The sequence below is a fragment of the Hemitrygon akajei genome, chromosome 9, assembly GCF_048418815.1.
Source record: "Hemitrygon akajei chromosome 9, sHemAka1.3, whole genome shotgun sequence".
Lineage (NCBI taxonomy): Eukaryota > Metazoa > Chordata > Chondrichthyes > Myliobatiformes > Dasyatidae > Hemitrygon > Hemitrygon akajei.
Genome location: NC_133132.1, coordinates 66222400 through 66247343, shown reverse-complemented (window position 1 = coordinate 66247343; position 24944 = coordinate 66222400). Strand labels below are relative to the sequence as shown.

The window sequence follows — 24944 nt, the reverse complement described above, 5'->3', positions numbered from 1 at the left end:
AAAATTTGCTTTGGAATTTTGAGGAAGCTTGAGACAAATAAGGTGTATCCAGCTATCTACTGTTCATCTAGGTACCTTTCAAAAATGCTGAAGTTTTTTTTTGTATCCATCATCCTTTCAGTAGTACAGCCTAGTTTTTGGTTAAATAGTTATTTCATCAAAGCCCTTCTAATCCCTTACCTAGCCATCTCAAATTCACAAGTAAAAGATGCCCATTATCTCTTTGTACCTATACTACCAATCATTAAGAACATTGCTGATCTGTTCCTTTGTCTGATCCTCACTTTCCTGTCTGATCCCCATAAGCGACCTTGTGGGAGGATAGAGAACAAATTATTAAGCCCCTTGCAGAGATTTTTGCTTCATCTTTGGCCACAGGTGGGGTTTCGGAGACTTGAAGTGGCTAAAGTGAGATTATTGTTTAAAAAAGATAGTAAAATTAAACTAGGAAACTACAGGCCAATGAATCCGGCATCAGTGGTGGATAAATTTCTAGAGGGAATTCTGTGGGACAGGATCTACTGTTATTTGGAGAGACAGGGTTTGATTTGGAATTGTCAGCATTGGTTTGTGCATGGGAAGTATGGTCTGACAAATCTCTTGGAGTTCTTCAAGAAGGTAACTAAGAGGGATGATGAAGGTTGGACAGAGAATGTTCTCTGTATAGTCTTCAGTAAAACCTTTGACAAGGTGCTCGGCGATGAATCATCAGAGTTAAATCTCTCGGAGGATGAGTATTTTGGAGATAGTGCCCACAACCCCCTGGCCTTTACCGAAGGCTTGGATAGGGATAGGAGAGTATGGGAAAGTATTAATTGTGGGAGGGTGAATTATGATGCTATTAGGCAGGAACTTGGAGCATAAATTGGGAATAGATATGCTCAGGGAAATGCAAAATGGAGTTGTGGACATTATTCAGGGAGCATTTGTATGGGTTCTGTAGAGGTTTGTCCCAGTGGAGCAGGGAAAGGATGGTAGAGTAAAGTAACCATGGTTGACAAGAGATGTGGAACATCTAGTCAAGAGGACTGGAGTAAAGAGGTATGACAGCTGGCTTGATAGAGATGTACAAGATGATAAGAGACATGGATCGAGTGGGTAGCCAGAAACTTTTTTCCCAGGGTGGATATGTCTATATTGGGAGGCATAATTTTAAAATGATTGGAGTAAAATGTAGAGGAAATGTCACAGGTAAGTTTTTTTAACAAAATGCTGGGTATTGGGATATTTAAATTGACTCTTCAATAGCACATGTATGATTTAAAAAATGGAAGGCTATATAGGAAGGAAGAGTTAGATTGCTCCAAGAGAGTGCTAAAAGGTCATCATTTTTTTTTATTTTTTTTTTACTGAGTTAAGTATTGTATGTAATTAGTTTTGCTACAACAACTGTATGGGACATTGGAAAAAAGTTGAATTTCCCCATGGGGATGAATAAAGTATCTATCTATCTATCTATCTAACATCAAGGGCTGTAAGACCTGTTGTCCCTTTTCATTCCTTGTGGCACATCAGGCAGCCTGTTTGCCATTTCTATAGCATTTGATTGCTTTTTATGAGGCAGATATGCTAGCTCGACACTCAAACCAGTACATATGGAAAATATGCAAGAGACCGATTGGATTCAAACTCAGGACCATTCACCTCAAAGTCTGGTGCTGATACCATTACACCACCAGTCACCTTGTGTGGTGAACTAGATATACCTGTCTGACTGCTCCTGTGGCTCCTCCCACAGACCCTGCTGACTGCTCCTGTGGCTCCTCCCACAGACCCCTGTATAAAGGCGACTGTGGGCTGCTGCTCTCCCTCATTTTCCCCAGGATGTAGTGTTGTTTATTCTTTCAGTCAATAAAAGCCGATATCTCGCTTCCTAAGTCTCAGCGTGAGTTATTGATGGTGCATCAAATTTTATTGACTGGAAGTTAAAACGTGGAAACCGTTTTACGCCCAGAACGCTTAGATTTGGACCCCCAAGACCCTGAAGCAGCTCTTGCCTTTGAACACTGGCTTGTATGCTTCCAATCATACTTGGAGGAGGTTCGTGCCACCGACTCAGCTGTTAGGCTCAGACTTCTCCTCTCGAGGGTCGCCCCAAAAGTTTATTCATTCATCAGGGACCTCTCGACCTACGAGGGGGCGCTTGACGCCCTCAAAAGACAGTACCTGCGGCCGGTGAACGCAGTTTATGCCCGGCATCGCTTGGCAACACGAAAACAGCGGCCTACGGAGTCGACTGCTGAATTTCTCCGAGCTCTACAGGCACTCGTGCGGACTTGTGACTGCCAAACGCTCACAGCGGAACAGCATACGGAACTCTTGGTCCGAGACGCTTTTGTGACTGGAGTCAGGTCAGTGTATTTGCGCCAGCGGCTGCTGGAAAAAGCTGATCTTACCTTACGCTCAGCGATAGAGACGGCTGATACGTTGGAGGCTGCGCAGCTGTACGCCGAGGCGGTCCAGCCGCGCGATTTCCCGGTTCCGAGCGAATTCGCCAACGCCGCTGCCAGTCGTGATACCTCGAATTCACCAGGCATAAAACTCTGTTACTTTTGTGGGCTTCAGAAACATTCCAGAAACAGCTGCCCGGCTCGCGAAGCGACTTGTTCCAGCTGCGGGAAGAAGGGCCATTTCGCCAAGGTCTGTAAATCTAAACCGCGCCCGGGGTCAAGCAGCGCTGCGTCTGAGACCTGGGGGCCGCCATTTTGCATGCCCGGATGTGGACAACCATCTTTGCCGGCGTCACCATGCCCCGCCCCTACCTACCCGTGTGCGACCTGGGAGCCGCCATCTTGCATGCCTGGATGTGAGCGGCCATCTTTGCTGGCGTCACCAGGCCCCGCCCCCGACTCGCCCCGTTCAACGCTGGCTACCGTGACCCTCGATCAAAGCGCTCCGCACCAGCTCGCAAGGTCGATGATGGACATCCTGGTGGAGGGGCACAGGACTAGCTGCCTGTTTGACACGGGCAGCACTGAGAGTTTTATTGACCCGGCCACAATGCAACGCTGTGGACTCGTGACACGGCCGGCACGTCAGAGGATCACCTTGGCTTCTGGGTCGCATTCCACAGACATCCGGGTGGGTTGTGTAGCGACATTGGTGGTGCAGGGCACAGAGTATCGGAACTTTGCGTTCCTGGTCATGCCTCGACTGTGCGCACCTGTGCTGTTGGGGCTCGACTTCCAGAGCCATCTCAAAAGTGTGACTATGGCATATGACGGGCCCCTCCCACCACTCACTGTCAGGAATCCTCAGTTTGGTGGGACTTCGCCATATACTCCGTTACCACACGCACATACACACCGAACCACACATCCCGCCCAGCACCATGCCGATAGCTGTGCTACTGACACTACTTGCAGCCTCTCCACCCTCAAGATCCCTCCCCCATCACTGTTCACCAACCTGACCCCCGACTGTAAACCGGTGGCGACTAAAAGCAGGAGGTACAGCGCAGGGGACAGGGCCTTTATTCATTCAGAGGTGCAGCGGCTGCTCGGGGAGGGGATCATTGAGCCGAGCACAAGCCCATGGCGGTCCCAGGTGGTTGTTGTTCAGACTGGGCAGAAAAATAGGATGGTTGTGGACTATAGCCAGACCATCAATAGATTCACGCAGCTTGACGCGTACCCCCTACCCCGCATCGCGGATATGGTCAACCAGATAGCTCAGTACAGGGTATACTCGACAATAGATCTGAAATCCGCTTATCACCAGCTCCCCATCCGCCCAGAGGACCGCCCCTACACCGCCTTCGAGGCGGGTGGCAGGCTCTATCACTTCCTGCGCGTCCCATTTGGTGTCACAAATGGGGTCTCAGTCTTCCAGAGGGAGATGGACCGGATGGTGGACCAGTACAAACGGAAGGCCACACTTTTAGCCCTTAAGTCAAAAGGGTTGCCGGTCTCCCGATGGCAGGAGGTCCTCCCTGAGGCACTCCACTCTATCCGCTCCCTGTTGTGTACGTCCACTAATGCCACCCCTCACGAACGCCTATTCTCTTTTCCCAGGAAGTCTGTCACTGGGACCACCCTACCAGTTTGGCTGACGTCCCCAGGGCCAGTGCTGCTACGTAATCATGCGAGGAGTAATAAGTACTCCCCGCTGGTCGAGAGGGTTCACCTCCTGCATGCTAATCCCCAGTATGCCTACGTGGTCTTGCCTGATGGGCGGGAGGACACGGTCTCTGTCCGCGACCTGGCGCCTGCCGGAGCAGCAGACCATTACCCCGAACATTCCACGGTAACTATGAACCCTGTACCCGAGGTGACACCGCACACACCGTGCCACACCCAGACTCCTCACGACGCTCATGTACCGGGCATCTCGTACGCGTCTATTCCGGGGACCTCGCACACACGCGAGGGATCCCTGACACCTCCAGTTGGGACAGAACCAACCCACTCTCCGCCTCCGGTGCAAACACCACCTCCGGCACCTATGCCGTCACCACCTCCGGCACCTGTGCAATTGCAGCCGGAGCTACATAGATCGCAGCGAACGATTCGACCACCTGATAGACTTAACCTGTAAATATACTTGGGGACTTTTTTTAAAACAAAGGGGGGGTGAATGTGGTGAACTAGATATACCTGTCTGACTGCTCCTGTGGCTCCTCCCACAGACCCTGCTGACTGCTCCTGTGGCTCCTCCCACAGACCCCTGTATAAAGGCGACTGTGGGCTGCTGCTCTCCCTCATTTTCCCCAGGATGTAGTGTTGTTTATTCTTCCAGTCAATAAAAGCCGATATCTCGCTTCCTAAGTCTCAGCGTGAGTTATTGATGGTGCATCACCTTGAAAGGCCTGTACTGTGCTGTAATGTTCTGTGCCCCTCATGGCATGCTAGTCCAGAAGATTAGATTACATGGGATCCGTAAGGAAATAGCAATTTGACTCAGTCGTAGAAAGCCAATAATGATAGTCAAGGGTTGTTTCTTACACTCGGCCCATGTCCAGTCATGTTCCACAGGGGTCATGCCAGAACCTGTTGTTTATAATTTATACAAATAATTTGGATGTGAACACAAGGCATGGTTAGTAAGTTTACAGATGATACTAAAATAGATGGTGTTGTATTCACAGTTCTCTGCAGAAAATTTCAGTCATTCACAAATCTTGAAGAAGTGACTCCTTTTTAATTCAGTGGCTGACCTACTATGCTGATAAAATGTTTTTTATTTCTTGCTAAACAATAGAGGACTTTGGTGAAAACCTAAAAATGAAAAAAAGTGCAGATGCTGGAAATGTGAAAGAAAAATTGAATATGTCATAAACTTTCATCAGGCAACATCTGAAAAGAGAAACAGAATTAATGGGACAGATCAAGGCCCCCTGTCAGACTATCTGGAGTGAAATATTCAAGGGTTCACCACATATGATGAAGAAATTGCTTCACATTTCAGTTCTTATTCTGATGGTTCTTGTAAAAGTAGTTTATAATTTATGTTTATGTTTCTCTTGCAATTGTTGTTTAAATGACGTTCTATGCTTGTAATGCTTTCATTGCACCTCTACATACATGCACTTGTGCATATGACAATAAGAACATAACAAATAGGAGCAGGAGTAGGCAATCTGGCCCATCAAGCTCGCCCTGCCATTCAATAAGATCATGGCTAATCTGTCCGTAAACTCAGCTCCATCTACCTGCCTTTTCCCCATAACCCTTAATTCCCTTACTATGTAAAAACCTATTTAACTGTATCTTAAATATATTTAGTGAAGAAGCCTCAGCTGCTTCCCTGGGCAGAAAATTCCACATATTCACCGCTTTCTGGGAAAAAAAGTTTCTCCTCATCTCCATCCTAAATCTTCTCCCCTGAACCTTGAGGCAATGTCCCCTAGTTCTAGTCTCACCTATCAAGGGAAACAACTTTCCTGCTTTTATCTTATCTATCCCTTTCAAAATGTTTTATGTTTCTATAAGATCCCCTCTCATTCTTCTGAATTCCAGACAGTATAGTCCCAGCTGACTCAATCTCTCCTCATAAGTTAACACCTTCATCTCTGGAATCAACCTGGTGAATCTCCTCTGCACTGCCTCCAAAGTCGTATATCCTTCCTCAAGTCTGGAGACCAGAACTGCATGCAGTACTTCAGGTGTGGCCTCACCAGTACCCTGTATAGTTGCAGCATGAACTCCCTGCTCTTGAATTCAATCCCTCTAACAATGAAGGCCAACATTCAATTTGCCTTCGTAATAACTTTTTGATGATTCATGAACAAGCACAACCAAGTCCCCCTGCACAATGTCATGCTGCAGTCTTTCACCATTTAAATAATAATCTGCTCTTCTATCATTCCTTCCAAAGTGGATGATCTTGCATTTACCAACATTGTATTCCATCTGCCAGACCTTGGTCCACTCACTTAACCTATCTATATCCCTTTGCAGACTCTCCACCTCCTCTGTACAATTTGCTTTTCCACTCGGTTAAGTGTCATCAGCAAATTTTGCTATGCTACACTCAGTCCCCTCTTCCAAATCATCAATGCGGACCCAGCACTGATTTCTGCGGCACCCCACTCACCACCAACTGCCAACCAGAGAAACACCCATTATACCAACTCTGCCTTCTATTGGTTAACCAATCCACTATCCATGCCAATACACTTCCTCAGACTCCATGCATCTGTATCTTATTTATAAGTCTCTTGTGTGGCACCTTATTGAATGCCTTCTGGAAATCCAAGTATATGACATCCACCTATTCCCCTCTATCCACTGCACTCATTATGTCCTCAAAGAACTCCAGTAAGTTTGTCAACAGGACCTTTCTGAATGCATGCTGCATTTGTCTAATGGAACCACTCCTTTCTAAATGTTTTGCTATTTCTCACTTAATGACAGCTTCAAGCATTTTACCGACTATAGATGTGATGCTAACTGGCCTATAGTTGCCTGACTTTTGCCTACATCCTTTTTTAAAAAGTGGCGTGACATTTGCTGTCTTCCAATCCACCGGGACCTGCCCAGAGTCTAGAGAGTTTTGGAAAATGATTACCAAGGTGTCTTCTATAACCTCCGCCAATTCCCTCAACATCCTGGGATGTATCCCATCAGGATCAGGGGACTTATCTACCTTCGGGACCTCTGGTTTGCTCATCACTATCTGTTTAGTGACAGTGATTTTATCAAGATCCTCACCTCTCATTTCATCCATAACATCCTTCTTTGCCATATTAGAGGTGTCTTCCACCGTGAAGACCGACACAAAGTAGTCAATGCCTCAGCCATTTCCTTATCACCCTATATCAATTTCCCCTTCTCGTCTTCCAAGGGACCTTCGTTGACTTGAGCCATCCTCTTCTGCTTTATATATTTATAAAAACTTTTGCTATCTGTTTTTATATTTAGTGCTAATTTACTTTCATGCTCTATCTTCCCTTTCCTTATTTTTTGTTTAGTTGTTCTTTGATGCTTTTTAACGTTTTCCTAATCCTCCAGTCTCCCACTACTCTTTGCGACTTTGTACACATGAGTTTTTAATTTGATACTATCTTTTATTTCCTTAGTTATCCAAGGCTGGCTCTCCCCACACTTACTGTCCTTACTTTTGACTGGAATATACTTTTGTTGAGCACTGTGAAAAATCTCTTTGAAAGTATTCCACTGTTTCTCAACTGTCCTACCAAATAGCCTGTGCTCCCAATCCACATCAGCCAACTCCTCCCTCATCCTGTTGTAGTCTCCCTTGTTCAAGCATAATACACTAGTTTTAGATCTAACTATTTCATCCTCCATCTGAATGCGAAATTCAGTCATACTATGATCACTCTTTCCAAGAGGATCCCTGTCTACAAGATCATTAATCTTACCTGTCTCATTGCACAGGACTAGATCTAAGAATATTTTCCCTCAATTTTGATCTTGACTGTGATCCTTAGCAGTAGATTTGTCAGTTACTGTAAGCAATCTTACATCCAGCCTGTTGAGCCCTGTAAGAATGTAATCTTCAAGAAAATTAACTCCCATTCTTCTAAACTCAAGAGAATACAGGACCAATCTATTCAATCTCTCATTTGTTGAATTTAAAAGATATTTGGATGGGCAGAGTGATAGAGTAATTGAACATTACAGCAAAGAAACTGGTCCTTCAGCCTATCACAAACAAGAGAAGATCTGCAGGTGCTGGAAACCCAAGTGTAACACCCTAGTTAAGATTTTTACTGCTATACTGTAGGTACAGTATTTCATTTTAGCAGTTCTGTAAGAGCAGTCTGTTCTGCTTTAGCATGTTTGGGTTTGAGCTGAAGATAAAGGGTTATGTTATTCAACTTAGGAATGTTGTATTAGCCAGTCATTGGTGGAATTGGGAGAAGGTTTTAGAGAATGCAGGGTGGAGGTTTTTGTGATGGGCACTGGTGTGGGTCGAGGTCTTTTTGGCGGGAGCTAGGAGAAGACAGGAGGGAAGATGGCTGAGAATGCTGTTCCTTTTGCATAAGCTGCTTTCTTCAGATGAATGACTTCAAGGAGGAAGGGCCAATACTCCTGTGGGGGAGCCCATTTATTAAGAGATGGATTTCAATTGACATTTGGAAGATGTTGTGTACTTTCATGCAGACCATGGGTCTAGTATGTGAGTTAAAGACAACTTCAAGATGAGCTCCAACTTACGCATTTGGACTAGGTTAACAGCAATGGGCCCTTTTACTGTTTTTTCTTTCTCCTGTTCAATAAAGCTTAAATTTGTAAGTATGCTTTCTTTATAATTGTATGCAGTGTACGATCTGTTATTTCTTGCTGATAGGTAATTGCAAGAGGGCAGCATTTATACAGTATTCGCTCAGTTTGGGGTACAGGTGGTCTAAACATCCCAGCTCTCCTGGTCTGGTGGAATCCAAATCATATCGACCCTAGATGTATGGAGTTTGATAAAGATGGTTTTCTCACCACTAAGTCCATTGGCTTGTCAGCAAGGGGCTAACCAGCCATGTCTTTACAGACACCTGGTAGAAAGGGGTTTTTCAAGCAACACACACACACAACACTGGAAGAACTCAGCAGGCCAGGCAGCGTCTATGGAAAAAAGTACAGTTAACATTTGGGCTGAGACCCTTCATCAGAACTAGAAGAAGTAAGACCTATCTAGTCCATGCTGAACTATTATTCTGCCAAGTCCCATCAACCTGCCCTTTGAGCATAGCCCTCCATACCTCTCCTATCCATGTACTTACCCAAATTTCTCTTAAATGTTGAAATCAAGTCTTCAGTCAACTCATCCATGCTGCCTAAGTTGCCTAACTAAGCTAGTCCCATTTGCCCCACTCCTCTCAAAGCCCATGTGCCTTCTCCCTGTGTACAAACTGTACAGAAAGATGTACAGTCCCATTATGAGGAAATAGATGAGCTTCTATGCAACTGCTTTGAATTAGTAGACTGGTCCATATTCAGGGGCCCAAGAGCCAGTGAGAATATCAACACTATTACAGACTTCATAATTAAGTGTATAGAGGATTGCATACCAAAGTCATCAAATCAGGTGTTTATTTCACAACTGGAAACCATGAATGAAATGAGAGATTTGCTCCCTACTGAAGTCCAAATCTGCAGTATTCAAATTGGGTGATCCTGACCTGTTCAGGAAATCGAGGTATGACCTTCATACAAGAAACTGAGGTATGACCTCGAACAAAGAAAGATGGTTCAGGTGGTTGGAGTCAATCATTTCAGTCACAGGACATCTCTGCAGGAGTCCTCAGAGTAATGTCCTAGGTCCAACCACCTTCAATTCCTTCAATTATAAGGTCAGAAGTAGGGGTGGGTTTTGTTGATCTTACAGTGTTGAACACTATTCTCAGCTCCTCAGAAAATGAAGCAGTCCACAACAAAATGCAAAAAGGCCTGGACAGTATCCAGGTCTAATGTGATAGATGGAAAGTAACATTCATGCCACACAAATGCCACAAACTCCCATTTCATTTTAGTCCATCTAATTGAACATCAAATACCAGAGAACATATGTTTAAAGTGAGAGGGATAAAAATTTAAAAGAAATTTGTGAAGCAATTTTTATTTTTATACAGAGTGGCAGGGGCCTTTAACACAGTGCCTGAGGAGGAGGTAGAAATGGATATGATAGCAATATTTAAATACATACAAACACATAAATAGGCAGAACCATAGGGATATGGACCACATATCATAAGATAACGTTAGTTTAGATTAGCTTCATGGTTGAAGCAGGCATGGTGGTCTGAAGGGCATGTTCTTGTGGTGTGTGCTGTTTTGTTCTAGTTCTATGAATTTGCATCATAGCTCTTTCACTTGAAAGGAAAATTATTTTGTTTGCCTTTTAATTTCCATATTTTCAAATTATATTTTAATCTACATCTAAAGGCTCCCCTAACTACCTACTCCATCCCCCAATGTTATGATATTTAGAAAGTAGTCTTTATTTTAAGTTCTATGGATGAAATGATATTTGCCAATATATATGTTTGCTAAAGATCAGCTCTTCAAATAACTTGTTAATAGCATATGTTTTCACTTGCATTTCTTACATTAACAGATTATCTTTTTACCTTTGGAAACATTTGATAACAAGTATTCTATTTTGTTGCCAATATTGTTAATAAGTAAAAATTTGAATGAGTAATAGCAAAAGTAAAACAAGATAATGCAGTTGAAGTCATATCCTAGGATTTCTAAAAGCTTTTAAAATAAATAACTAACAAATTCAGGAATGTAGGGATGATGTTTGAAAATGGTATACAATCAGGTTTACACTTGATTGAGGCTGGAGCAGGCTCTAAGGGCCAGATAGCTTACTGCTTATGTTTCTGATGTTCCTGCTTAATACTGTATGTTCTTAAAACTGCCAGTAGTACTAATAGAGACCATAGTTTGGCTTCAGTAGCAAGATAACTGTCTTCTTATTTACACAAATGCTCCTGACACATTTTTTGTTAGTCAAGGTGAAGCAGGAAAAAACTAATTTGTTGTTCTTGTGTGTATAGGTGCTCTTTCATGCACTGCTCTTTCCCAATAGCTGCTCTAAAATGCAAAACAAGGACAGATTATTTGATTTGATAGCACAAAATTGGCAAAAACAAACCTTGAGCAGAAAGAGTAAATTTTTAGACTCTGTAAAGCAATAAAAATGTCAGCAAGAATTTATATTATTGTGTGATATCTTTAAAATATTTTAAAAAGTAGCCTTCATGATGGCTCATACCATGGTATGAAATAAAAATGAAAGTTCATCAGGTGATACGTATTAATTCTGTAGATAATTTCTGCACATAATACAGTTGTTATCTCCTTACACAAACTGGCCAGTGACACACAAAGGATGTCATTTGCTGCTTTGGTAGTCCATTTAATGTATTTAATTTAGACACAAGTGCTTATATTGCTTACAGACTTTCGCATTCTCTCAGATTAAGGAACAGCATAAATTGGAGTTAATGGCATGGAGAAAAATACTGTATTCACAGCTAGTTTAAGTATCATTGTTTGGAACAAATATGGACTCAAATTAGTGTTGATGGATAGAAAGAAAATAAACTTGCATATTAAAACTTTTCTTCCTGTCTTTTACCATGAATAGGCCATACTTCATAAATTTGAAAGAGTATCCCAAGAAATGCCTTCTGAGTATACAGCATTGATAACTCCAAAAATTAATAAAGTAAGTATTAAATTCAAAATATAAGAGACAAATTTTTATTATATTTGTTTCCTGTCTCAATTAATGCATATTGGTAATGGATTGGATTGCATTAGCTCTGTCACAATCCTTGAAGCCATGTGCTTTCTATGAAGTCAACTGGATTAAAGTGGTGGTACAAGTTCCCAATCACAAAAACAATCATGGGTGGTTCAAGCTGTAGTCTATTATCATAGGCATACATACACGGTATAAATATTGTGGAAAATTAGCTTTTTTGCAGCAGCAGCACACTACATTATGAATATGGCAAAAGTAAGATAACATAAACTTAAATTAACATAAATTACACAAATAAGACAAAAAAACATAATGACATTTGTGCCATTTGAGAGGGAGATTTGGCATAGTGGTAAATGCCACTGGATCAGTAATCCAAAGACACAATTATACGCTAGGGAATTGAGTTCAAATCCCACCAGGGCAGATGGTGAATTTGAATTCAGTGAAAATATCTGATGATCATGAAACCATGTTAGTTGTTGTAAAAACTCATCTGGTTCACTAATGTACTTTAGGGGAGTAATCCTGCCATCCTTACCTGGTTTGGCCTATATGTGACTCCAGACCAACAGCAATGTGGCTGATTCTTAAATGCCCTCTGAAATGGCCTAGCAAGCCATTCACTTGTATCCAACTGATAAAAAGAAAATATTAAGGAATGAATCTGGACGGATAATCCAGCATCAACGCAGATACTGGAAGTGATAATGGCAAAACCAGCCATGCAAAGTCCTCTTTCCTAACATCTGGGGACTTGTGCCAAAGTTGGGAGAGCTGTCTCACAGACTAGTCAAGCAATAGCCTGACATAGTTGTACTGACAGAATCATACCTTACAGTTAACATTCCAGACTCCACCATCACCATTCCTGGGTACGTACTGTCTCACCAGCAGGACTGACCTAGCAGAGGTGTTGGCACAGTGGTATACAGCAGAGAGGGAGTGCTCTGGTAATTCCTAACGTTGACTCTAGACCGCTTGAAGTCTCATGGCACCAGGTTAAACATGGGCAAGGAAACCTCCGGCTGATTACCACGTACCGTCCTCCCTCAGCTGATGAATCAGTACTTCTCCATGTACCAGCACTTGGAGGAGGCATTAAGTGTGGCTAGGGCACAAAATGTACTCTCGGTGGGGGACTTCAATGTCCATCACCAAGAGTGGCTCGGTAGTAGCACCACAGACTGAGCTGGTTGGGTTCTACTGGACATAGCTACTATATTGGGATTACAGCAGGTGGTGAGGGAACCAACAAGATGGAAAAAATAATTGACCTCATTCTCACCAACCTGCCTGCCGTGGAAGCATCTGTCCATGACAGCATTGGTTGAAGTAAACACCGCACAGTATTTGTGGAGACTAAATCCCATCTCCACATTGAAGAAACCTTCCACCAAATTGTGTGGCACTACCACCATGCTAAGTGAGATGGACTTAGAACAGATTTAGCATCCCAAGACTGGACATCTATAAGACGTTGTGGGCAATCAGCAGCTGCAGAATTGTACTCAACTACATTCTGTAACCCCATGGCCCCATATATCTCCCACTCTTAACATTACCACCAGGCCAAGGGATTAACCCTGGTTCAAAGAAGAGTGCAGGAGGGTATGCCGAGAACAACACCAGGCATACCTCAATATGGGAATTCACCCTGGTGAAGCCACAATACAGGACTATTTGCATGCCAAACACCATAAGCAGCAAGTAATAGACAGAGCTAAATGGTCGCACAAACAACAGATCAGATCTAAGCTCTGTAGTCCTGCCACATCCAGCCGTGAATGGTGGTGGGCAATCGAACAAATCACTGGAGGAGGAGGCTCCACAAATATCTCCATCCTCAGTGATAGAGGAGTCCAGCACATCATGCTAAAGATAAGGCTGAGGCATTTGCACCAATCTTCTGTCCTAAGTGCCGAGAAGATGATCCAGCTTGGCCTCCTCCAGAAGTCCCCAGCATCCCAAATGTCATTATGCAGCCAATCCGATTCACTCCACGTGATATCAAGAAACAACTGAAAGCACTGGATTCAGCAAAGGCTATGGACCCGGACAAAAGCCTGGCAATAGTCCTGATGGCATGTGCTCCAGCTTGTCGTGCCACAAGCCAAGCTGTTCCAGTACAGCTACAACACTGGCATTTACCTAGCAATGTGGAAAATTGCCCATGTCTGTCCTGTACACAAGAAACAGGACAAGTCCAGCCCACCCAATTACCATCCTGTCAGCCTACTCTAAATCATCAAAGTAGTAGAAGGGTCATCCACGGTGCTATCATGCATCTCCTACTCAGCAATAACTTGCTTACGGATGCCAAGTTTGGGTTCCATCAAGGCCACTCATCTCCTGACCTCAATACCTCCTTGGTCCAAACAGGGACCAAAGAGCTAAATGCCAGAGATGAAGTGAAAGTGATAGCCCTCAACATCAAGGCAACACTTGATGAAATATGGCATCAGGGTGCCCTAGCTAAAATGGAGTCAATGGGAATTAGGGGGAAACCCCTCTGCTGGTCGGAGTCATACCTGACACAAAGAAAGATGGTTGCGGTGGTTGGAGGTCAATCATCTCATCTTCAGGACATTACTGCAGGAGTTCCGCAGAGAAGTGTCCTCAGACCAATCATTTTCATCTGCTTCATCAGTGACCTTCCTTCTGTTATAAGGTCAGAAGTGGGGATGTTCACAGACAATTGCACAATGTTCTGCACCATTCATGACTCCTCAGATAGTGAAGCAGTTCATACCCAGATGCAGCAGGACCTGAACAATATCCAGGCTTGGACTAACAAGTGGCAAGTAACATTTGAGTCATGCAAGTGCCAGGCAATGGCCATCTCCAACAAGAGAGGCTCTAACCATCATCCCTTGACACTCAATAGCATCACTATCACTGAATCCCCTACTATCAACATCTTGAGGGTTACCATTGACAGGAACCTGAACTGGTCTAGCCATTATAAACACCATGGCTTCCAGACGGGTCAAATGCTAGGAATCCTGTGGCGTGTAACTCACCTCCTGTCTCCCCAAAGCCTGTCCATCATCTATAAGGCTCAGTTCAGTAGTGTAATGGAATACCTGCCACTTGGCTGGATGAGTGTAACTCCATCAATACTCAGGAAGCTTGACACCATCCAGTACAAGGCAGCCCACTTAATTGGTGCCCCTTCCACAAGCATCCACTCCCTCCAACATCGACAAACAGGTACAGCAGTGTGTACTATCTACAAGATGCACAGCAACAACACACCAAAGTTCCTAAGGCAGCACCTTCCAGACCCACGACCCAACAATCTAGAATAGTGGTTGCCAACCAGTTGATCGCGATCAACTGGTCGATCTTTGAGACTTTCCCAGTAGATCCCAAAAAAACCCACGAAAAATAAATACACAAATCCTGTTGTAATGTGAGCATTATAAAAATAAGTAATACTAATTAGGATAATGGTAATATAGCAATACTCCCGATACGGAAAGCTGTTTGTAAAGAGAGGTTGTTTCTGGGGTTGCGGGGTTTTACTTACTTCCTTTCTGCCCGGTGCGCATGTGTGTATGGTCCGTCTGTCCGGTTGTTGAGTCGCAGCAAAGTGCTGCAATATTCTGTTGGCTTGCTGCCTGAGATAAAGACTTTTCTGTCAACAAGAAACGAGGAGCATGAGGAACTGTCAGATGATGCATGGCTACTGGATTTAGGGTTTCTGACAGACCTAATGGCTAAATTAAACGCACTTAACAACGAGCTCATGGGAAAAGACTGACACCCGCCCCACATGATAAGCGCAGTCCAAGCTTGGTGTTTGGATTTCAAATTTAAAGAACGGGAGGCTAACACACTTTCCCAACTAGGAGAAAATGTTACAGGCCATCAAGGAAAAAATGCTTTTCGCCCTGTGCTTACCTAGACAAACTGGCAATAGAGTTCGATCGGCATTTTGGGGAGTTAAACGTCATGAAAGATATTGCTACATTTATTTCAAACCCATTTCTGCCGATCGATTTAGAACAGATAGCAGCCAAATTCCAGCAAGTATATGGTGTGCCAAGTGATATTGAAATTGAAATAATTGATTTGCAAAATGACATCGAGTTTAAAGCAAGATCAAGGGACGGTGACTTTTGGGGGCTTGTCAGCAGGGAGAAGTTTCCTCAGCTCACCACATGCGCACTAAAAGTCAGTGCCTACTTCAGGTCAACTTATCTGTGTGAAATTGCATTTTCACAGATTAAAATGATTAAATCTAAGTACAGGAGCTGTCTTACTGCCAGACACCTCACAGACTATCTCAGACTGGCTGTCTGTAGTTATGAGCCAAATTTCAGGGAATAGCAGAAAGTATTCAGCCCCAGTCATCACACTGAGTGCAACAGTCAATTTTTATTTGTTCATTTTTTGTGTTGAAATAAAATAAAATTAAATAATGAAACTTAGAATTAAAGGTATGAAGTATTGTAATATTCTAAAGAAAGACAGTTATGGCCTGTTTGATATGCTAGTTAGTATTTCCTTGGTTGAATTAATTTGAAAGTTTGACAAAAGCATTTTATGTAATTCAAATACAATTAGCCCAAATAAAGGGCCTCAAGTTGGAAGTACAATCTGAGCTGTTCTTTCTCTAAACGATTTAGTAGGTAGATTTTGCCTTTCACTAAGGCCGAAGTAGGGGATCTTGGGCTTAAAGGTTGGCGACCACTAATCCAGAAAGACAAGAACAGCAGATACCTGGGAACACCACCACTTGGAAATCCCCCTCCAAGTCACTCACCATTCTGACTTGGAAACATCACTGTTCCTTCATTATCGCTGGGTCAAAATCATGGAATTCCCTCCTTAACAGCACTGTGGATGTACCTACACCTCAGGGACTGCAGTGGTTCAAGAAGGCAGCTCATTACCACCTTCTCAAGGGCCACTAGGCATAGCCAATAAATGCTGGTTTAGCTGGTGACGCCCATATCCTGTAAAAATGAATAAAGTTTAAAAAATTGAGAGAGAGAGAGAAAAGATATATAGTCTATATATAGGGATATGGGGAGAGGGCAGGAACGGGGTACTGATTGTGTATGATCAGCCATGATCACAGTGAATGGCGGTGCTGGCTAGAAGGGCTGAATGGCCTACTCCTGCACCTACTGTCTATTGTCTAAGGTTTTGGCTTTTCAGGTCATTTCAAGTACCTGATGGCACTGGGGAAGAAGCTGCTATTGAACTTTGAGCTGTGGGACTTCAGGCTCCTGTACCTTCAGCCTGATGGCAGCATTGAGATGATGGTATGTCCTCTTTGGTAGAGGTCCCTGATGATGGATGTTGACTGCCTGAGACATCAGCACTTTTAGATGTCTTCAATAGTGGGGAAAGTTTTATGATTGATGGAAGTTCACCTCTCTATAACCTCTTGGATTCCTATGTATTATACAAACGTAGTTTCCATACTAGGCTATGGTGAAATCAGTCAGAACACTTTCCATTGTTAAAGTTCGTCAGTCTTTCATGATGTACCGAATCTCCTTAAACTTCTAAGAAGTTAGAGACACTGGCATGCCTGCTTCATAGCTGTATCTATCTGCTGGCCCAGGATAGGTCCTTTGAGATGTTGACAGTCAGGAACTTGAAGCCCCAAGTTTTAAAGGTTCATTTTACTATCAAAGTATTTATGCAGAATATAGCTCAGTAATTTGTCTTCTCCAGATAGACATTGAATACAGAAAACCATACAAGTAATTGAAAGAAAGATATCAATTACCCCCACATGAAAAGAAAAAGAAACAAAAACCCGCAAACCCCAAACCTGTCCCTTGCACAAGAACTAACTGATCACCAACTCCCAGCCCACCAATCTGCAGCAAGAAAGAATAGGCAAGAACATGAAAAAAAGATTGAATTGAAAGAAGCCGATATGAGCTACAGTTAGTTTGAGCTACATTCCAATCCATAAATATCAGAATTTTGATAACATCTAGCACCCAGTGGCCCCTCCAATGGCAACGACTTGAATGAGTGGTCCCTCCAATGACAGCAACTCAAATCAGCAGCCCTTCCAATAGCAACAACTAGAACCAGAGGCCCCTCTGATGCCAGTGACTTGAACCAGCAGACCCTCTGAGGGAAGTGACTCAATGGAGGGAAGCTGCTCACTTTTTCCACCTCAGATTGTTCAATGAGGACAGAATGTTGACTACCCCTTCCTGAAGACCAGATTCAATTCCATTGTTTTTTGAGATTAAGTATAAGGTTGTTGTTACAATACCATTTAACTAGATGGTCTCTCACTCCTGTATGCTGCCTCATCACCATCTGTGATTCTACCTTCAACAATAGTGTACTTGTCAAATTGGTAGATGATGTTGGAGCTATGCTTAGCCATACTGTCTCCACCAGGGCATTAAGCAGACAGCCCTGAGAAGGGCACTAATATTGATGGTCAGTGAGGAGAAATGATCTGCACTCATTGTGGCCTCTCCCAAGAATCCAATTGTAGAGGGAGGTACAGAGGCTCAGGTCTTAGAGACTGAAGATAAATTCCAAGGGATGATGGTGTTGAACATTGAGTATGTGTTGTATGTGCTCTGGTTGTCCAGGTTTTCCAGAGCAGAGTGGAGAGCTAGTGAGATCGTGTCTTCTATAGACCTGTTACAGTGGTAAGGAAATGAAGTTGGTCCAGGTCCTTACTGAGGCAGGAGTTGATTCAAACCATAATGCATCTTTCAAAGTACTTCATTACAGTGGGTGTACCATGTGTGATCAGATGGTAGTGTTGAGTCACATCACCATGCTCTTTTTTGGTACTGCTGAAACTAATGCCATCTTGAAGCAATGGAATCCTCAAAATTGCAGAAATGAGAGGTTAAAGATGCCTCTGTTCACTCCAGCAAGTTTCACTCTCCTGAAGAATGTTCCGATGTTAGCCTCTGAGACTGAGATCAGGGGGTCGTTGGATGCTGTGAGGCTTTGCACAGGTGTGTCATTATTCTCACTCTCAAAGCTTGCATAAAAGGCATTGTTCATTCAGGAATTATGTATCATTGACATTTATGGGAATTAAATTCACTTTGTAGAATGTGATGGCATGCAAGCCCTACCACAGGTGTCAAGTATCCATTTGCCTCTCTGCCTTTGTCCAAGATGGCTCTTTGCTCTTGTAATAGCTTTTTAGCTGGTCTAGTGTGTTGGGTGCTCTGGTGTTAGACGTGACATGCTTATAGGAGTTCGGCAGATTCTTCAGGCTAGCTTGGTTGAAATCCATCACAATTTCCTGTATGTTAATCACTATGCTTAGTTCTTCCAGTGCCAGCTTGATGCCTGCCAGAGCGGGATGTATATTAACACCAGGACAACAGTGGAGAGTCCACCTGGGAGATAGTATGGATGACACATGGCCACTATATGTTCCAAGTGCTGGAGCAGGACTGAGACAGACCTGTCATCTTTAAGTATCATGTCATTTTAAAACAGAAGCAAATATCACTGCCTCTGGCTTTAACTGCCACTACCATCTGATCCATACAATGAATGCTGAAACCTCCTGGAGTAGAGTGTCATACCCAGAGAGCTGTGAGTGAGCCATGTCTCTGTGTAACAGAATGCATTACAGTTTCTCATGTCTTTCTAATATGCTCTCAGATTTTAGAGTCATTGAGTAATTTTCCATCCTGTTTTCTAATGACTGCTAGGGGATGGGTCTCAAGTTCCCAGCACTACAGTCTCTACAACATCCATACTTTTGGTATAATGGCGGCCTCCCCCTGGCCCATCTCCCACCTCCAGGTACTGCAATTGCTTTCAGGGTGATCCAGGCTCCCAAGTCAGTTGGGTTTGTCTAGCAACTGTAAAATCACTGATGTGCTTAAACATTCTTAAAGTATTGTTTATCATTACAGTCATTGTGACTACAGATTCCAGTTTCAAAAGGGAAGCTTGGGGGGTTACCATAGGATACAGCAAAATATTGATTAGCAGGGTAAGGATGTTATCTGGAGGAGAGAGTATTCGCTAATCCCGGGAGAGTATTATTCAAGATTGAAGTTTATCTATCACATGTACATTAAAACATATAATGAAATGTGTCATTTGCATTAAAAACTAACACACCGAAGTGTGCACTAGGGGCAGCCCACATATGTTGCCACACTTTATGGTGCCAATCTGGGCCTCAGTCCTAGACATTGTAAATAGCATTTGCCAACCATCGAAAACGAGGCTTCACTGATGATGGGATCCAAACACTTGGCCTTGATCTCAGGTCACTGATTCATGAACCCAGGGGGTCATCAGTCCATGTCCCTCTCGCCCACATAGAACTCTGACTCTTGAACCCACCAACCACTCGCTGACCCTAGGGGAGCTACTAGCCTTCATCCACACTGGTACATCAGCCCAGCATCAAGCTGGACATCGCGGCCCAGTGTGTGGATGTTTGTGTCTCTGTTCTTGGAATGAAGAGTGGAGATTTCAAACTCTGGCCTATCCTCTAATTCCCTGTTCACCCACATCCCTGTCCCTAATACCCTAACCTGACCCCTAACTTCCCTCCACAAACCCACCCCCACAAAACCAAAAAAGACTAAAATAACTTTAATAAAAAACAAGAACAAGTAAAACTGAGCCATAACCCCAATGGAGGTTGCAGCTAAGTGCCATCTTGAGGGATTGTAAATAATCAATTTCCCAAGGTGGAAATCTTTATGTAATAGACCATAAGATATAGGAACAGAATTAGTTTATTTAGCTCATCAAGTCCGCTCAGCTACAAGGGGTGATTGATAAGTTCATGGCCTAAGGTAGAAGGAGTCAATTTTAGAAAACCTAGCACATTTATTTTTCAACATAGTCCCCTCCTACATTTACACACTTAGTCCAGTGGTCGTGGAGCATATGGATCTTGGACCTCCAGAAAGTGTCCAGAGCAGAGGTGATTGATAAGTTCGTGGCCTAAGGTAGAAGGAGATGAGTTATTAACTTCAAACTTTCTGCATAATTACAGAGTTGAACTGCATGTGCATGTAACGAGAACTGCAAAACTCATCTCCTTCTACCTTAGGCCACGAACTTATCACTTACCCCTTGTATTTGATCATGGTTGATTTATTTCTCCCTCACAATCCCATTCTCTTGCACTCTCCCAAACCTTGGACATCCTCAAGAACTTATCAACCTCTGCTTTAAATATACCTAATGACTTGGACTCTGCAGGGGTCTCTGACAATGAATTTTACAAATTCATCATGCCCTGTTCTTTCTCATCTCTGTTCTAAAAGAAATATTATGAGGTTGTGCTATTTGCTCCTAGACTCTCTCACGACTGGAAACATCCTATGTATGTCTACTCTATTTAGGCATTTCTATATTCCATAGATTTCAGTGAGTTGCTCCCCCATCTTTCAGAACTCCTGTGAGTATACTGCTCATACAGCAACTGTTTTATCCCTGGGTTCATTCTTGTAAAGATCCTCTGAAACCTCATCAATGCCAGCACGTCCTTAGTTATGGAGTCCAAACCCACTTGCAAAACTTCAAATGTGGTCTGACCAATTAAGCCTTAACATTACATCCTTGCTTTTCTATTCTAGTTCTCTTGAAGGGAATGCTAAAATTACATTTGCCTTCCTACTACCAACTCAATCTGCAAGTTAATCTTCTTTAACTCTACTTATCCTTCCACATTAACTTTGTATCATTCGCAAATTCGAATCAGAATCAGGTTTAATATGAGTGGTATTTGTTATAAAATTTGTTACTTTGCAGCAGTACATCACAAAACATGATAAAAAACTATAAATTACAATAAGAAATATATATATAAAATTTTGAATTAAATAAGTAACACAAAGGGAGAGGGCAAAAATAGTATGGTAGTGTACATAGTACATTTTCCATTCAGAAATCTGATGGCAATAGGGAAGAAGCTGTTCTTGAGTGTTCTTGGCTTCAGGCCTCTCCAGTAGCAAGAAGAGAGCATGTCCTGGGTGATGGGGGTCCTTAATAATGAATGGTGCCTTTTTGAGGCACTGCCTTTTGAAAGTCTCCTGGATGTTGGTGAGGCTACTGCCAATGATGGAACCAGCTGAATTTACAATGTTCTAAAGCTTTTTTTCCAATTCTGTGCAGATTGTGATGCAACCAGTTAGAATGTTCTCCACAGTACATCTGTAGAAATTTGCAAGAGTCATTGATGACATACCAAGTCTCCTTAAACTCCTAATGAAATATAGCTGCTGTTATGCTTTCATAGTAATAGCATTATATACGTTGGGTCCAAGATAGATTTTCAGAGATGTTGACACCCAGGAACTTGAAATTACTCACCTTTTCTACTGCTGATCTCTCAATGAGGACTGGTAAATACTTGGTCTTATTGACGTTGAGTGCAAGATTCTTGTTACAACACCACTCAACCAGCTGATCCATCTCACTCCTGTACACCTGATTGTTACCATCTGAAATTCTACCAATAATAGTTGTGTCATCAGTACATCTATAGATAACATCTGAATTGTGCCTAGCCACATAGTTGTGAATGGACAGATAGTAGAGCAGTGGGCTAAGCACGCATCCTTGAGGTGCACTGGTGCTGATTGTCAGCGAGGAGGAGAACTTATTTCTGATCTGTACTGACTGTGGTCTTCTGATAAGGAGGGAGCCAGTTGCAGAGAGAGGTACAGAGGCCCAGGTTTTGGACCTTGTTGGTTAGAACTAGGTATGATTATGTTTGAATGCTGAGCTGTAATCAATAAACAGCAGCCTAATGTACAGTTGGTTTTGCTATTCAGGTGATCAAAGGCCATGTGGAGAGCCAGTCAGATAGCTTCCACTTGGCTACAAAGTCATCTAGATCATTAACTAACATATAATGTGAAAACATCAATCCCTGAGGAACATAGCTAGTCACCAACAGCCAACCAGAAAAGGCCCTGCTTGTTCCCACTCTTTGCATTCAGCAATCAACCAATCTTCTGTCCATGTTATTACCTTCCTAAAATACCATGGACTCTTATCTTGTTTAACAGTCACATGTTTGGCACCTTGTCAAAGGCCTTCTAAAAATCCAAGTCAACATCATTCACTGATCCTCCTTTTGTCTATCTTGCTAGTTCAATCCACTTGTGTAAACTCTCTGCTTCCTGCACTGTTAGAAAAATAAAGATTATACAAAGCTATAATGAAGCATGCAAACAAATTCAGATAAATCCAGATTTGGGTTTGAACAGGGTCTGGATACAGTGGATGAATACTTGAGGGAAAGAAAGGATAGGGTTTAGGGTCAGAAGGGCAATTTTTGTTTGGGGATATAAAGATGGTTTGCAAACCTATATCTTTATTTATTTATTATTCCTCTCCTTTTTTTTCTTCTTTTCTCTCCCTCTTTTTTCTCTCTCTGCCCCTCTCACAATCACTCCTTGCCTGCTCTCCATCTCCCTCTGGTCCTCCCCTCCCCCTTTCTTTCTCCCTAGGCCTCCCATCCCATAATCCTTTCCCTTCTCCAGCTGTGTATCCCTTTTGCCAATCAACTTTCGAGCTCTTAGCTTCATCCTTCCCTTTTCTGTCTTCTCCTATCATTTTGGATCTCCCCTCCCCCTCCCACTTTCAAATCTCTTACTACTCTTCTTTCAGTTAGTCCTGACAACGGGTCTCTACCCGAAATGTCGACTGTGCTTCTTCCTATAGATGCTGCCTGGTCTCCTGCATTCCACCTGCATTTCATTTGTGTTGCTTGAATTTCCAGCATCTGCAGATTTCCTTGTGTTTGCGTCTGTAAGTGTTCATCAGACAATGATTAGTAATGAGTTGTTTCAACCAAGATTAGGAGGAGAAAGAATCAGCCTGAAGCCTGTCAGAGGAGTTGGTCTGGAGTTCAGATTGGAAGAGAGAAAAGATTATGGATTAGAAGGAAGTTCAGGCCTGCAGCTATTAGATTGAATGTAAGCTGCTAGGTATTGTGATTGGGAGCATTTGGTCTTTGAATAGCTGGGTTTGGATCAATTAATGGGAAATAGAGTAGGTGGAGAAATGGCCTCAAGCTGAGGGTTCACTGTCAGGGTCAGTCCCTCTTAAGAAAGACTGATGGAGATTTCATATCTATATGTTGCGAGTAAATGCAAGAACAGATCATGATGTTTTTTTGGACAAGAGTGCATACATTTCTTGTTACTTTTTGTTAATGTATAGTTTTAGGCCTCTCTATGCATTAGCCTGATATACCTAGACACAAAATACTGAACTTCATTCTGCGCCCATTTTATTCCTTATTACCCTTTATATTTTAGTTATCATTCTAATTAATTGAATTAAATAGAGTACATACAGTAGGCAGGCTGCTTTGTGATTAGTTCCTAGGTGCTGGCCTGTACAGGTTATCCCCAGGTTACAAAAGACTTCCACAAGTTGATTTAGTCCATAAGTCAGAAAATACACAAAACCACACTGTAGTAACCAAACCTCCACAATATTGTAATGAATTGGATTAAAAGCACACAGGACTGATAAGAAAATAATGACTAAAAGTGGAAAGGTGGAGAAGACACATTTTTCTGTTCACAAGAATGTATTTCCAAATATAATATCATGGGAACTCTACTGTATGTACAGGTGGCCATAATTTGGGTGTTTGTAACTTGGGGGATGGCCTATATTGGAAAGGTACTGTACTTCTAACTCAAGCTGAGAATGCTTTGAATGTTATGACTGAGATGGGCATGTAACTGTACAGTACCCATTTTGCTTCTTGATATTTAGATACTTTCTAATATATCTTACCATGATGTCCACAATTAATGCCGTATTCTATATAATGGAGTTGTTTATTTGAAGTAGATACAACAATATAATAAAATAGAAATAAACCCAAATATCAATTACAGCAATGTTTATGTTTTTGTCCAGTAGTATTCACTTTTATGACCCTTTCTTTATTTTAGATTGAAGCTATTCTAAGACGAGGAGTTACTTTACTGAACTGGTCATCTTTAACACGTGTACAATTCTTCTCTGATGTAGATACAACCGTAGATGAATTGATTGCATTGTTAAAGAAAGTAAGTAGATTATTTGAAAGCTTTATATTTACTTATTGTGCAGAAAGATAATAGTAAAGAAATCTCAAATAATCATGAGTTCTAATTCATGGGGCATCTGCACAAGTATTGGAGAAAGTGGGAGCCATACTGTTGGAAAGCCATACCTGAAAAGCGCTGGGACCGGTGTTGGAGCAAACTGCATAAATAGGAGATTTAAATAGAACAGCAGGGGCAAGAGTTCAAAGCTTCAAA

At 42.6% G+C, this 24944-nt stretch overlaps 1 protein-coding gene across 1 annotated transcript in view; it reads left to right on the top strand.

Moving 5' to 3' along the window:
- LOC140732658 (dynein axonemal heavy chain 8-like) overlaps window positions 1-24944 on the top strand; it is a 952247-nt gene that overhangs the window by 192421 nt on the left and 734882 nt on the right. Inside the window, exons 18-19 of the mRNA XM_073055351.1 lie at window positions 11557-11637; window positions 24594-24710. Coding sequence (XP_072911452.1) covers window positions 11557-11637; window positions 24594-24710 — 198 coding nt within the window. The remainder of the gene's footprint in view (window positions 1-11556; window positions 11638-24593; window positions 24711-24944) is intronic.